Here is a 13623-nt window from a genome sequence, read left to right as displayed (position 1 = left end):
GTGGCTCCCTTGGCAAAGCTCTGAAAGGGCCTTGACTGATGCCTTGATGTGCTGTAGTGTGTTGATGGGGTGCTATGGTTGTGCAGGATCCTGAGGAGGAATACAGCCGGGTATAGAGCGCCTAGCTTGGCAGAGAGCCTGTAGTAGACAGTATCTTATGTGAATGTATAATCTACCTGACAGCAACAAGCTCGATTCCTCATTTCTCCCGAGAGTGACATGTTTCATCCTGCTCACCAGGATCGCACACACACGGATGCATGCACACACACGTACGCCCACACACGCACACACACTCAAGCACATTCACTCTCCTGCAGAAATTGCACGTCGGTGCTGAACGTAAAGTTTTTGAAGCAGACAATTAATTATTCTCTGACATACACTTTTTATACACACACACACACACACACAAGTATTTGTGCTATGTATACACATATGCACATACACACACTCTCTCACACACACTCTCTCACAGACACACCTTGGCAGTCTTGGTCTCGCAGGTGCTTCCAGGAAACTGGGTGTCACAGCCCCCCTGGTCTTTGGCCATGTTGATGCCGTTGGTGCAGATAGAGTCCTCTAGTACCGCCGCGCAGCACTGCTCCTGTACTATCCTGTCAGACAGGAACAGGAAAGACACAGGAAACACAGTTTATTCTTAACTCCATCACTGGGCTCCTTAGTGGAATAGAGCGCTGTCTCAAAGTGCTTCCTATTAAAAAGAGCCCCGGGCATGCCTAATAGGGATCTATTCATAGTCCTGCCTGGTGCAGCTGCTGTAAGTGGGTTGAGTGATGAAGGAAGGCCCTGTGTGAGCTCAAGGTGGATTAAAAAGTTGTTTGCGTTTACAATTTTCACTTTATCAGTTGGGTAAATGTACGACTGCCTTCATTTGGCTTACCACACCCCCACTGTTATGGGTACAGTGAAGCTAACTTAAGAATTGATTATTTACAGTAACTATTTTAACCCACCCACCTCCCCATTGGATGTCCCTCCCCTGATTGGCACAGAGGGGTGCAGAGCTGCAACACTTCCTGGATAAGGTCGGAACATTTTTACTTTCCCAAAATTCCCATGTTTTCCAGAAATCCTGGTTTCGATTTTGCATCCCTTTTCCTGGGCAACATTACTGGAATACATCCCTCTCTGGGTGAATGGCCAGCCTGAGTCTGGACCAGCCTATCTAGGATGCCTGAGAACTTACAGACAGCTGGATGACCAGTGATATCCACCTCTCTGACCAGTCTCTCCAGTTGGAGTGGCTTGATTAGCCATTTTACAGTAAAACCAGAAATGGTTGCCATCCTGTAAGAATTCCAAGGGGAAAACTGAGGTAGACTAAAAGCTGTGCGAGTCTGCTGTAAATAATCAGATCTGAAATGAGAGTGAGAACAGGCAGCACACCTCTTTACTGTACACAGTCAAGCTTTATCAGACAGAGACTGGGGTTGCTGTGCTTTGCCGCCAATGGTCTGCTCCTCTGAGGGAGTACAATAAGTTAAGGGGTGCTTATGTTTGTCTGTCTCTCTGTCTGGTCTGCCTCTGGTCTGTCTGGTCTGTCTGTCAGGTCTGTCTCTGGTCTGTCTGTCTGGTCTGTCTCTAGTCTGTCTGGTCTGTCTCTGGTCTGTCTGTCTGGTCTGTCTGTCTGGTCTGTCTGGTCTGTCTCTGGTCTGTCTGGTCTGTCTCTGGTCTGTCTCTGTTCTGTTTGTCTGGTCTGTCTCTGTTCTGTCTGGTCTGTCTGTATGTCTGGTCCGTCTGTCTGTCTGGTCTGTCTGGTCTGTCTGGTCTGTCTGGTCTGTCTGTCTGTCTGTCTGTCTGTCTGGTCTGGTCTGGTCTGGTCTGTCTGTCTGTCTTTCTTTCTGTCTGTCTGTCTGGTCTGTCTGGTCTGTCTGATCTGGTCTGTCTGTCTTTCTGTCAGTCTGTCTGTCTGTCTGTCTGTCTGTCTGATCTGGTCTTTCTTTCTTTCTTTCTTTCTTTCTTTCTTTCTTTCTTTCTTTCTTTCTTTCTTTCTTTCTTTCTTTCTTTCTTTCTTTCTTTCTTTCGTGTCTGTCTGTCTGTCTGTCTGTCTGTCTGTCTGTCTGTCTGGTCTGTCTCTGTTCTGTCTGTCTGTCTGGTTTGTCTGGTATGTCTGTCTGTAGGGAGGGAGTGAAATACATTGTCTGTTTTACAAGATTGAGTAAAGAACAGTACAGTACAGCACTTAGATCCCCTCTCCACTCCACTCCTGTAACTGGTTCCAACAAGCCTCTGTCTTTATCAACCCTCTTACCAGAAATGATCTCTTTTTCCTTATAAACTACAACCGCACTCATGCCGCCTCCGCAGGACCTTTTAAGGGCACAGCCGGGCTCCTGTTTTTCTTTTCTCTTCTTGTCTTTTTTTCAGTGTCTGAAATAATCCCTCCGATTTCCTGTTCTTCCCCCTCTCCAGTCCTCTCTTTGAGTATAGTTTCACCTCAGTGGTATTTCCTGGATTTGGCAATACCCCCTCTCTCTAAACCCTAAACCCAACCCCCAACCCCCCACTCAACCAGAAACCATCACCCTTCCCCCTCACTCTATAATTTGAACAAATTCTGTATCACTTGGGTAGCCAATGTAAATACATGTGCCACCAGAGAGCAGATTGAGCAACATATCTCCTCCTTATTGGCCTTGAACCTGTGGCAGCACACCTTCTAATATTACTACCAGAGCTGTTATTACTGTCATTATTACTAGTGTAATGTCCCCTGCTCTCACGTCAAGTCAATAATGTGGCTGCGGATTTATGACCGGGGTAAGGTAAAGTAATCTCACATTATGGCCTACCACAATACATATTGCCCTATAGTCTATCGTTACAGCTCTAAGTTAACCCAATAGGACTAATACTGAGGTAAGCACTTCCCACTATGGGCACAGAGGTAAGGCCATAGAAATATAATCTACTTTCTATCTATTGTAGTCATTATATTTATATGGGTAAGAGAGCTCAGTAAGTACAGTAGTGGGGTCACCTGCATGTGGTGGACTCGGAGATGAGAGGGAGGGCTGTGCAGTCCTGTTTATCAATGCCCCGGTCCCGACCATCCTTACAGCACTCCTCTATTGACATCTGTTTTCCACCTGTGGATGGACAAAACCACAAACAAACAGTGGGTTATAGGCTTATGTTGTATGTTGTGACCGGCCCTAGTGAAGAGTGAGGCAGCAGGTAACTGAAAGGTCGCTGGTTCAAATCCCTGAGCAGACTAGGTGATATGTCAATGTGTCAATGTGCCCATAAGCAAGGCAATTAACCCTAATTGTGCCTGTAAGTTCTTCTGGATAAGAGTGTATGCTAAATTACTAAAATGTAATGTAACAGATTGCTTCAGTGTGGGAAATCTAGAGACCCCAAATGGGGTGTGACTGAAGCTGCTACATTCTATTTCTTTGGTTTTAGCCTGCTGAGCTAAAGCCCAGGCATTAGCTCTGAGAGCTAACGCTAGACTTCAGGGCTCAGGCAAGGTTACTCATAATGCACAGAACCACCTTCTAGGTTACATAAGGTGACAGTCAATCTCTTGCATGAATAATACAACATTATTTAGAATGATTATGCAAAGCATGTTTACCAAATGTGCAAAAAATCTTAGCCAAACAAAAATATATTGTTTTACCCAATGCCACTCACACTCTCACACTATTAATAATGTGTCTTCCAAGTGATTGAAAAACAAATTCAGAGCTGTTATAGGAATGTTTTTAAATGCCCATAAGCATTTTGCCAGCGATACTGAATGATGGATATGTTGTGTAGAAATAAGAGAGGCTTTACGACTGGAGCTGAACCAACTTTGTGGCGCTCCGTCTGTTTTTTTCATGTGGATTAAAGAGCTCGGAATGCCTCAACTCTGTAAACAATTCAGCCATCGCAATCAGATCAAATACATTAATCTCCTTGTGGTTAGCGTGATTTGCCAAACGTGAAATAACTCTGGCAGGTTGGCTGGTCCTTTCTTGCCTTAGGCATAAACAAACCTCTGCCTGCCATATTGGTACTATCAATATAAGTCCTCCAAAAGAACAATATAAGTCCTCTTGGTTCATCCAATAAACCTGTTGTTGATTCGTAGCCTAGTCGAAGACTATAGGAATAATAGTGAATAAAACCACTGACAATAATAACAGCCATCGTAGAGGATCATAGAGATGTCTAACTTCTAATTCTAGCTTCGTAGACCAGTCAACAAAATAGGATCAGAAGTTTCAACTAAGGGAGGACAAGTGTCTGGATGTGTCATCTTTAATTTATAGTTCCATAAAAAAGTAATAAAATAACAATTTAGAGTTCCAATTATTTCTGCCAGAGGGAACTTGTTTTATATCTTTGAATATGGGAAGTACAGATAGGGGCCAAAGGTGTGAATATATTAACTTAATGTAAAAAGAATATGGTCATTTATGTGAAGCAAATTACATAACTGTCAACATTGACCTTGAGAGATACGGATATGAAAGTGAATTTGGGCAGATTCACAAAAAGCAGAAACTTAAAGTCAATATCATTGTAAATCAAGAGCAAAGTGTATCATCAAACAAATACAGACTAGGTAGTCAAGATGCATTACCACGCCAATAAACACTATTTTGCTGACTCACTGAACGAGCCTGTTGTGGCCAACCAGACTAACAACTGCAACAGTCGAGCTCCTCGTCCCACCATGTCCTAACTGAGTCATAACCCACTGGGCACAGACGTCAGTTCAACGTTTTGATTTACATTCACTAACGTGAATTCAACGAGTAATCAACAACAAATGTCACCATGTCATTGGATTTAGGTTCAAAATTGAGTGAAAATAAGTTACGCATATAAAAGTGAAGAAAATACATTTGCTGGAACAGCAGGGAATAGTAGGAATGGTCCAAACCTACTGTGGTAAACAATTCTCCCTGCTCGGCTGCCCCCCAGGCCAGTTTTGGCCGGTCTGGCCTTTTTTCTTTTTCTTGACCATTACCACTGGCATTAACTGACGTCTCCTTGCCAAAACACCCTGGAAGCTGGAACCCTCAGTATGTCTTTAGAAAGATCACACACAAAAACAGAATGCATCTTGCCAGCTCCCACAAAGCACAAAGCTCTATGAGCTTCCCTTCCCAGCTCAGAGGAGGCATAGCATGAGCATGTCATAGAATCTCAGTTTCTTCTGACGGGAAGAGATGGTCACATGACTCTCGCGTCCTGCAGTTCTGGTGTTTTCTCACTCCACTCTATACTGATAACTAATCCTAACCCACAGTGCATGGCAGGACCATTCCTCAGCCACCGCAGTCCGCAGCCTGCCCCCTTTCCCAACTAATTGAATGAGCAGAGCGTAATCTACCCTCTATTATTTTATCAAACGAGGCAACCCAGCGGTTGCAGAGGAGAGGAGACCTAGCAGTCTACCCTGCCTGTCCACGTGATGCATTGTCTGTCTGCAGAAAAGGCTGATTTCCATCTTGGAACGTGGTGTGGGCTGTCATGACTCCTGTCTGGGTCTGGGTCTGGCAAGAGAGAGAGAGAGAGAGAGAGAGAGAGAGAGAGAGGGAGAGAGAGAGAGAGAGAGAGAACATTGCTGGCCCAAGTCTAGACTCCTCATGTAAATGCTGCTTGATGAGCTCAGTGGAGCCCCAGTCCCTCAGCCTCAGCCCACAGCAATGGCACATCAGACAGACCCAGACATTGCAGCAGCACAGTCCACTTCCATGGCCCACATCCTTTATCTAACACACTTTAGTCAGTTTACCTTATTGTCATCGTAGTGACACAAATTACCTTATAAGTACTGAGAATTTTGATCATTATTGCAGGTAGACACCTGTCACCAAAGTCTGTCATTGACACATTTCACTCGACCTAATACGTCTTTGGCTGATGGTTGAGTCTATGATGGTTGAGCTGATACAACAATTTTATAAATGTACATGGATGTTCCATAACCTGCTCCTATGGGGCCAGCTTCAGATCTTCAGTCAGTCTACCCTGACCCCGTACCTAATGGAGTGATACCCCACCCTGACCCCGTGCCTAATGGAGTGATACCCCAAACTGACCCCGTACCTAATGGAGTGATACCCCACCCTGACCCCGTACCTAATGGAGTGATACCCCACCCTGACCCCATACCTAATGGAGTGATACACCACCCTGACCCCATACCTAATGGAGTGATACCCCAAACTGACCCCGTACCTAATGGAGTGATACCCCACCCTGACCCCATACCTAATGGAGTGATACCCCACCCTGAACCCATACCTAATGGAGTGATACCCCACCCTGACCCCTAACCTAATGGAGTTATACCCCAAACTGACCCTATACCTAATGGAGTGATACCCCACCCTGACCCCATACCTAATGGAGTGATACCCCAAACTGACCCCATACCTAATGGAGTGATACCCCACCTTGACCCCGTACCTAATGGAGTGATACCCCAAACTGACCCCGTACCTAATGGCGTGATACCCCACCCTGACCCCGTACCTAATGGCGTGATACCCCACCCTGACCCCGTACCTAATGGAGTGATACCCCACCCTGAACCCGTACCTAATGGAGTGATACCCCACCCTGACCCCGTACCTAATGGAGTGATACACCAAACTGACCCCGTACCTAATGGAGTGATACCCCACCCTGACCCCATACCTAATGGAGTGATACCCCAAACTGACCCCATACCTAATGGAGTGATACCCACCCTGACCCCATACCTAATGGAGTGATACCCAAAACTGACCCCATACCTAATGGAGTGATACCCCAAACTGACCCCGTACCTAATGGAGTGATACCCACCCTGACCCCATACCTAATGGAGAGATACCCAAAACTGACCCCATACCTAATGGAGTTATACCCCACCCTGACCCCGTACCTAATGGCGTGATACCCCACCCTGACCCCGTACCTAATGGAGTGATACCCCAAACTGACCCTATACCTAATGGAGTGATACCCAACCCTGACCCCGTACCTAATGGAGTGATACCCCAAACTGACCCCATACCTAATGGAGTGATACCCCAAACTGACTCCGTACCTAATGGAGTGATACCCACCCTGAACCCGTACCTAATGGAGTGATACCCCAAACTGACCCCGTACCTAATGGAGTGATACCCCAAACTGACCCCGTACCTAATGGAGTGATACCCACCCTGACCCCATACCTAATGGAGTGATACCCCAAACTGACCCCATACCTAATGGAGTGATACCCCACCCTGACCCCGTACCTAATGGCGTGATACCCCACCCTGACCCCGTACCTAATGGAGTGATACCCCAAACTGACCCTATAACTAATGGAGTGATACCCCACCCTGACCCCGTACCTAATGGAGTGATACCCACCCTGACCCCATACCTAATGGAGTGATACCCCAAACTGACCCCATACCTAATGGCGTGATACCCCACCCTGACCCCGTACCTAATGGAGTGATACCCCAAACTGACCCCTAACCTAATGGAGTGATACCCCACCCTGACCCCGTACCTAATGGAGTGATACCCACCCTGACCCCGTACCTAATGGAGTGATACCCACCCTGACCCCGTACCTAATGGAGTGATACCCCACCCTGACCCCATACCTAATGGAGTGATACCCCAAACTGACCCCGTACCTAATGGAGTGATACCCCACCCTGACCCCGTACCTAATGGAGTGATACCCCAAACTGACCCCATACCTAATAGAGTGATACCCCACCCTGACCCCATACCTAATGGAGTGATACCCCACCCTGACCCCGTACCTAATGGAGTGATACCCCACCCTGACCCCATACCTAATGGAGTGATACCCCACCCTGACCCCGTACCTAATGGAGTGATACCCCACCCTGACCCCATACCTAATGGAGCGATACCCCACTCTTACCCCATACCTAATGGAGTGATACCCCACCCTGACCCCTAACCTAATGGAGTTATACCCCAAACTGACCCTATACCTAATGGAGTGATACCCCGCCCTGACCCCGTACCTAATGGAGTGATACCCCAAACTGACCCCATACCTAATGGAGTGATACCCCACCTTGACCCCGTACCTAATGGAGTGATACCCCAAACTGACCCCGTACCTAATGGCGTGATACCCCACCCTGACCCCGTACCTAATGACGTGATACCCCACCCTGACCCCGTACCTAATGGAGTGATACCCCACCCTGAACCCGTACCTAATGGAGTGATACCCCACCCTGACCCCGTACCTAATGGAGTGATACCCCACCCTGACCCCGTACCTAATGGAGTGATACCCCACCCTGACCCCGTACCTAATGGAGTGATACCCCAAACTGACCCCGTACCTAATGGAGAGATACCCACCCTGACCCCATACCTAATGGAGTGATACCCCAAACTGACCCCATACCTAATGGAGTGATACCCAAAACTGACCCCATACCTAATGGAGTGATACCCCACCCTGACCCCGTACCTAATGGCGTGATACCCCACCCTGACCCCGTACCTAATGGAGTGATACCCCAAACTGACCCTATACCTAATGGAGTGATACCCCACCCTGACCCCGTACCTAATGGAGTGATACCCCAAACTGACCCCATACCTAATGGAGTGATACCCCAAACTGACCCCGTACCTAATGGAGTGATACCCACCCTGAACCCGTACCTAATGGAGTGATACCCCAAACTGACCCAGTACCTAATGGAGTGATACCCCAAACTGACCCCGTACCTAATGGAGTGATACCCACCCTGACCCCATACCTAATGGAGTGATACCCCAAACTGACCCCATACCTAATGGAGTGATACCCCACCCTGACCCCGTACCTAATGGCGTGATACCCCACCCTGACCCCGTACCTAATGGAGTGATACCCCAAACTGACCCTATAACTAATGGAGTGATACCCCACCCTGACCCCGTACCTAATGGAGTGATACCCACCCTGACCCCATACCTAATGGAGTGATACCCCAAACTGACCCCATACCTAATGGAGTGATACCCCACCCTGACCCCGTACCTAATGGCGTGATACCCCCACCCTGACCCCGTACCTAATGGAGTGATACCCCAAACTGACCCTATAACTAATGGAGTGATACCCCACCCCTGACCCCGTACCTAATGGAGTGATACCCACCCTGACCCCATACCTAATGGAGTGATACCCCAAACTGACCCCATACCTAATGGCGTGATACCCCACCCTGACCCCGTACCTAATGGAGTGATACCCCAAACTGACCCCTAACCTAATGGAGTGATACCCCACCCTGACCCCGTACCTAATGGAGTGATACCCACCCTGACCCCGTACCTAATGGAGTGATACCCACCCTGACCCCGTACCTAATGGAGTGATATCCCACCCTGACCCCATACCTAATGGAGTGATACCCCAAACTGACCCCGTACCTAATGGAGTGATACCCCACCCTGACCCCGTACCTAATGGAGTGATACCCCAAACTGACCCCATACCTAATAGAGTGATACCCCACCCTGACCCCATACCTAATGGAGTGATACCCCACCCTGACCCCGTACCTAATGGAGTGATACCCCACCCTGACCCCATACCTAATGGAGTGATACCCCACCCTGACCCCGTACCTAATGGAGTGATACCCCACCCTGACCCCATACCTAATGGAGCGATACCCCACTCTTACCCCATACCTAATGGAGTGATACCCCACCCTGACCCCATACCTAATGGAGTGATACCCCAAACTGACCCCATACCTAATGGAGTGATACCCCAAACTGACCCCGTACCTAATGGAGTGATACCCCAAACTGACCCCGTACCTAATGGAGTGATACCCCACCCTGACCCCGTACCTAATGGAGTGATACCCCACCCTGACCCCGTACCTAATGGAGTGATACCCCAAACTGACCCCATACCTAATGGAGTGATACCCACCCTGACTGTTGACTCTCTCCCGCACAGCATGGAAGCTGAGAAGAGGAGCGAGGGGTGCTTATAGGTGTTGGGGGGAGGGTATAGCCCCTGTGCGACATTCCCAATTACATTGAATTCAATGGAGATGGGGTGATGTCAAATTCTTTCCTAGGGCCAGAATTTTTAGGCACACCACTGACAGGAGCCCCGCAGGCTGTGAAAGTGGCCTCGTGTGAAAGTGGCCCCATGTGTGGAATTGGCCCCAGGTGTGTCCAGCGGACCCTAATATGGGTCGTCTCATGCTTCTGTGACCCCTGGAGGGGCCTTTAAAGGTCTAAATCAGAGCTCCTCCCCCCCGACCAGCCAACGCTCAGTGGGGTACTGCTTAAGTGCCTCCAGACTCATTTGACACACTGTCATAGTGTAAGGAGAGACCTGACCTGCGTCTGTCTGGCTGGCTGGCTGAGCAGCAAGCCTCTTGAGCACATCTCTATACTGCGTATTCTAAACTTTAAAGCCTTGTTACTGTTAGAGCTTGGGCAATAATTTCCTTCTGTAATATTGTGAGCGGCAGGTAGTCTAGCGATTTAGAGCATTGGGCCAGTAACCAAAAGGTTGCTGGATTGAATCCCAGAGCCAACTAGCTGAAAAATCTGTCGATGTGCCCTTGAGCAAGGCATTTAACCCTAATTGCTCCTGTAAGTCCCTCTGGATAAGAGAGTCTGCTAAATGACTAAAATGTAAATAGCATACTGACCTCTCACCGATTACAAATATTAGTCCTGGCAGTAGTCTGACCAATCTCTACCAACAAAATTAGTCCATATTATAAACTACACACAATGCATTTCATCACTGCCAAATCACTTTAGGACAAGTTGCGAATGTTGAAACCATCCTTTAAGCTAGGAATCATGTGCAGATGTTTTACTGGCAAGATACACACAAACACAGAAGGCACACACACTCACAAATCAAAATCAAATGACACACACTGAACAGCATGTGACACAGTAGGCTACATGATCTTACTGTAATATAACTGACATAAAGTGTTCATAAAATTACATGTAAAACTTAATGGAACATTTGGTTATCTCCAGTGGTACCCGACCTCATCTCTGCCCACACAGTGATACTGCAGTAAGGTGTTAAGCTTGACATATCTACCATGCCTGTGTGTACTTATAGGAGTAGTTAGTCTACTGTATGTCTATACCAGTGGAGGCTGCTGAGGGGAGGACAGCTTATAATAATGGCTGGAATGGAGTAAATGGAATGGGGGGCCAGAATGAAAAATGTATGCACTCACTAACTGTAAGTCGCGCGTCTAAAATGTAAATGTAAATGTATCAAAAACATTCCATTCCATCCATTATACTCCATTCCAGCCATTATTATGAGCCGAGACTATACAGTATGCGGTACATCACGCATGGGCATGGATTGATTCTCATGGTTAGAATTACATCTTGTCACAGTAGGCTACTATCCTGAAGCAGAAAGGTAACTTACCTTGTCCGTTGAGAACTCCAAACAGAGAGAAAAGTATAACTAACCCGGGACCCATTGGAAGGAGGAGAGATTCTTGCTAAACTAAAAAAAGTGTTCAACAGTCAGATCTGTAGTATTCTGCCTTAGGTGTGGACCAACAGCACAGTTTCTCACGGACACGCAGATTTTCAAGCGAAAGGTAGACAGACTGTGAGCTCACGCTGGGCAGGAGTATGCGTGTGGGTGATGTGGCTGAATGAATCGCAGCGTGACTGTCTCCGAACGAGCATCTAATTATCTCGCTCAGAGGGGCGGGCTGGGGCCATCGCAAGTGACGAGCAAAACTTTTTTAAATAAAAGTTCAGAAACCCTAAATGGAGAGTATTGATTTAGACATGACAGTATTATACTTCCTCTTATTAACTACCAGGTTCTTATGACACAATTTAATTTAATTCAAGTCATTTTATTGACTTCCATTAGCTAGGCCTACTGACAGATTTAAAGTAGCCCTAAATATCAATGTATTGTTCTGACTGAATAATACGACACGTAATGGCGACGTTGATTGACACTGTCCTCCAACTTCGATTACTTTAATTCAGACGTATGTCTGTGATAGAATGATCACACTGATTACTGAAGAAGACCTGGACTCCACTCCGTAGTGATTCTGTGGTTATCTAAAAATATGTTGTGGCCATGTCCAGACTGCAATACATAAAATATTTTGAATTAGTCGGTAAAAATAAATACAACTAATTCTAATGCATATTCCATATTTTGCAACATTTACGACCATCCTCCTCCGCAGACAGACTTTATATTTGAGGTTCACAAAATTGCTCCTCAGGAAAATGATAGATTTCATTGAAGCGTATGTTATTTCATCCTCTCAGACTGTGACAGACGTGTGTGTGTGTGTGTGTGGGGGGGGGATAACCAAATGGTGAAACAAAGCACATTCCGATGTGGGAGAGATACAGTGGGGGAAAAAAGTATTTAGTCAGCCACCAATTGTGCAAGTTCTCCCACTTAAAAAGATGAGAGAGGCCTGTAATTTTCATCATAGGTACATGTCAACTATGACAGACAAATTGAGAAAATAAATTCCAGAAAATCACATTGTAGGATTTTTAATGAATTGATTTGCAAATTATGGTGGAAAATAAGTATTTGGTCACCTACAAACAAGCAATATTTCTGGCTCTCACAGACCTGTAACTTCTTCTTTAAGAGGCTCCTCTGTCCTCCACTCGTTACCTGTATTAATGGCACCTGTTTGAACTTGTTATCCGTATAAAAGTCACCTGTCCACAACCTCAAACAGTCACACTCCAAACTCCACTATGGCCAAGACCAAAGAGCTGTCAAAGGACACCAGAAACAAAATTGTAGACCTGCACCAGGCTGGGAAGACTGAATCTGCAATAGGTAAGCAGCTTGGTTTGAAGAAATCAACTGTGGGAGCAATTATTAGGAAATGGAAGACATACAAGACCACTGATAATCTCCCTCGATCTGGGGTTCCACGCAAGATCTCACCCCGTGGGGTCAAAATGATCACAAGAACGGTGAGCAAAAATCCCAGAACCACACTGGGGGACCTAGTGAATGACCTGCAGAGAGCTGGGACCAAAGTAACAAAGCTTACCATCAGTAACACACTACGCCGCCAGAGACTCAAATCCTGCAGTGCCAGACGTGTCCCCCTGCTTAAGCCAGTACATGTCCAGGCCCGTCTGAAGTTTGCTAGAGTGCATTTGGATGATCCAGAAGAGGATTGGGAGAATGTCATATGGTCAGATGAAACCAAAATATAACTTTTTGGTAAAAACTTAATTCTTCGTGTTTGGAGGACAAAGAATGCTGAGTTGCATCCAAAGAACACCATACCTACTGTGAAGCATGGGGGTGGAAACATCATGCTTTGGGGCTGTTTTTCTGCAAAGGGACCAGGACGACTGATCCGTGTAAAGGAAAGAATGAATGGGGCCATGTATCGTGAGATTTTGAGTGAAAACCTCCTTCCATCAGCAAGGGCATTGAAGATGAAACGTGGCTGGGTCTTTCAGCATGACAATGATCCCAAACACACCGCCCGGGCAACGAAGGAGTGGCTTCGTAAGAAGCATTTCAAGGTCCTGGAGTGGCCTAGCCAGTCTCCAGATCTCAACCCCATAGAAAATCTTTGGAGGGAGTTGAAA

The 13623-nt window shown here is 46.8% G+C and overlaps 1 protein-coding gene across 3 annotated transcripts in view; it reads right to left on the bottom strand.

Annotated features, from left to right (window-relative positions):
- LOC121540599 (fibulin-1) overlaps positions 1-11682 on the bottom strand; it is a 53798-nt gene extending 42116 nt beyond the window's left edge. For all 3 annotated transcript variants that reach the window (XM_041849600.1, XM_041849601.1, XM_041849602.1), the window contains exons 1-3: positions 11438-11682; positions 3005-3113; positions 485-617 (exon numbers count right to left, since the gene is read on the bottom strand). In XM_041849600.1, coding sequence (XP_041705534.1) covers positions 485-617; positions 3005-3113; positions 11438-11492 — 297 coding nt within the window. In that variant the 5' untranslated portion in view covers positions 11493-11682. The remainder of the gene's footprint in view (positions 1-484; positions 618-3004; positions 3114-11437) is intronic.
- Between the last annotated feature and the right edge of the window lie 1941 nt (positions 11683-13623).

Source organism: Coregonus clupeaformis, chromosome 26, assembly GCF_020615455.1.
Source record: "Coregonus clupeaformis isolate EN_2021a chromosome 26, ASM2061545v1, whole genome shotgun sequence".
NCBI lineage: Eukaryota > Metazoa > Chordata > Actinopteri > Salmoniformes > Salmonidae > Coregonus > Coregonus clupeaformis.
This window is presented reverse-complemented; position numbering and strand designations above follow the sequence as displayed.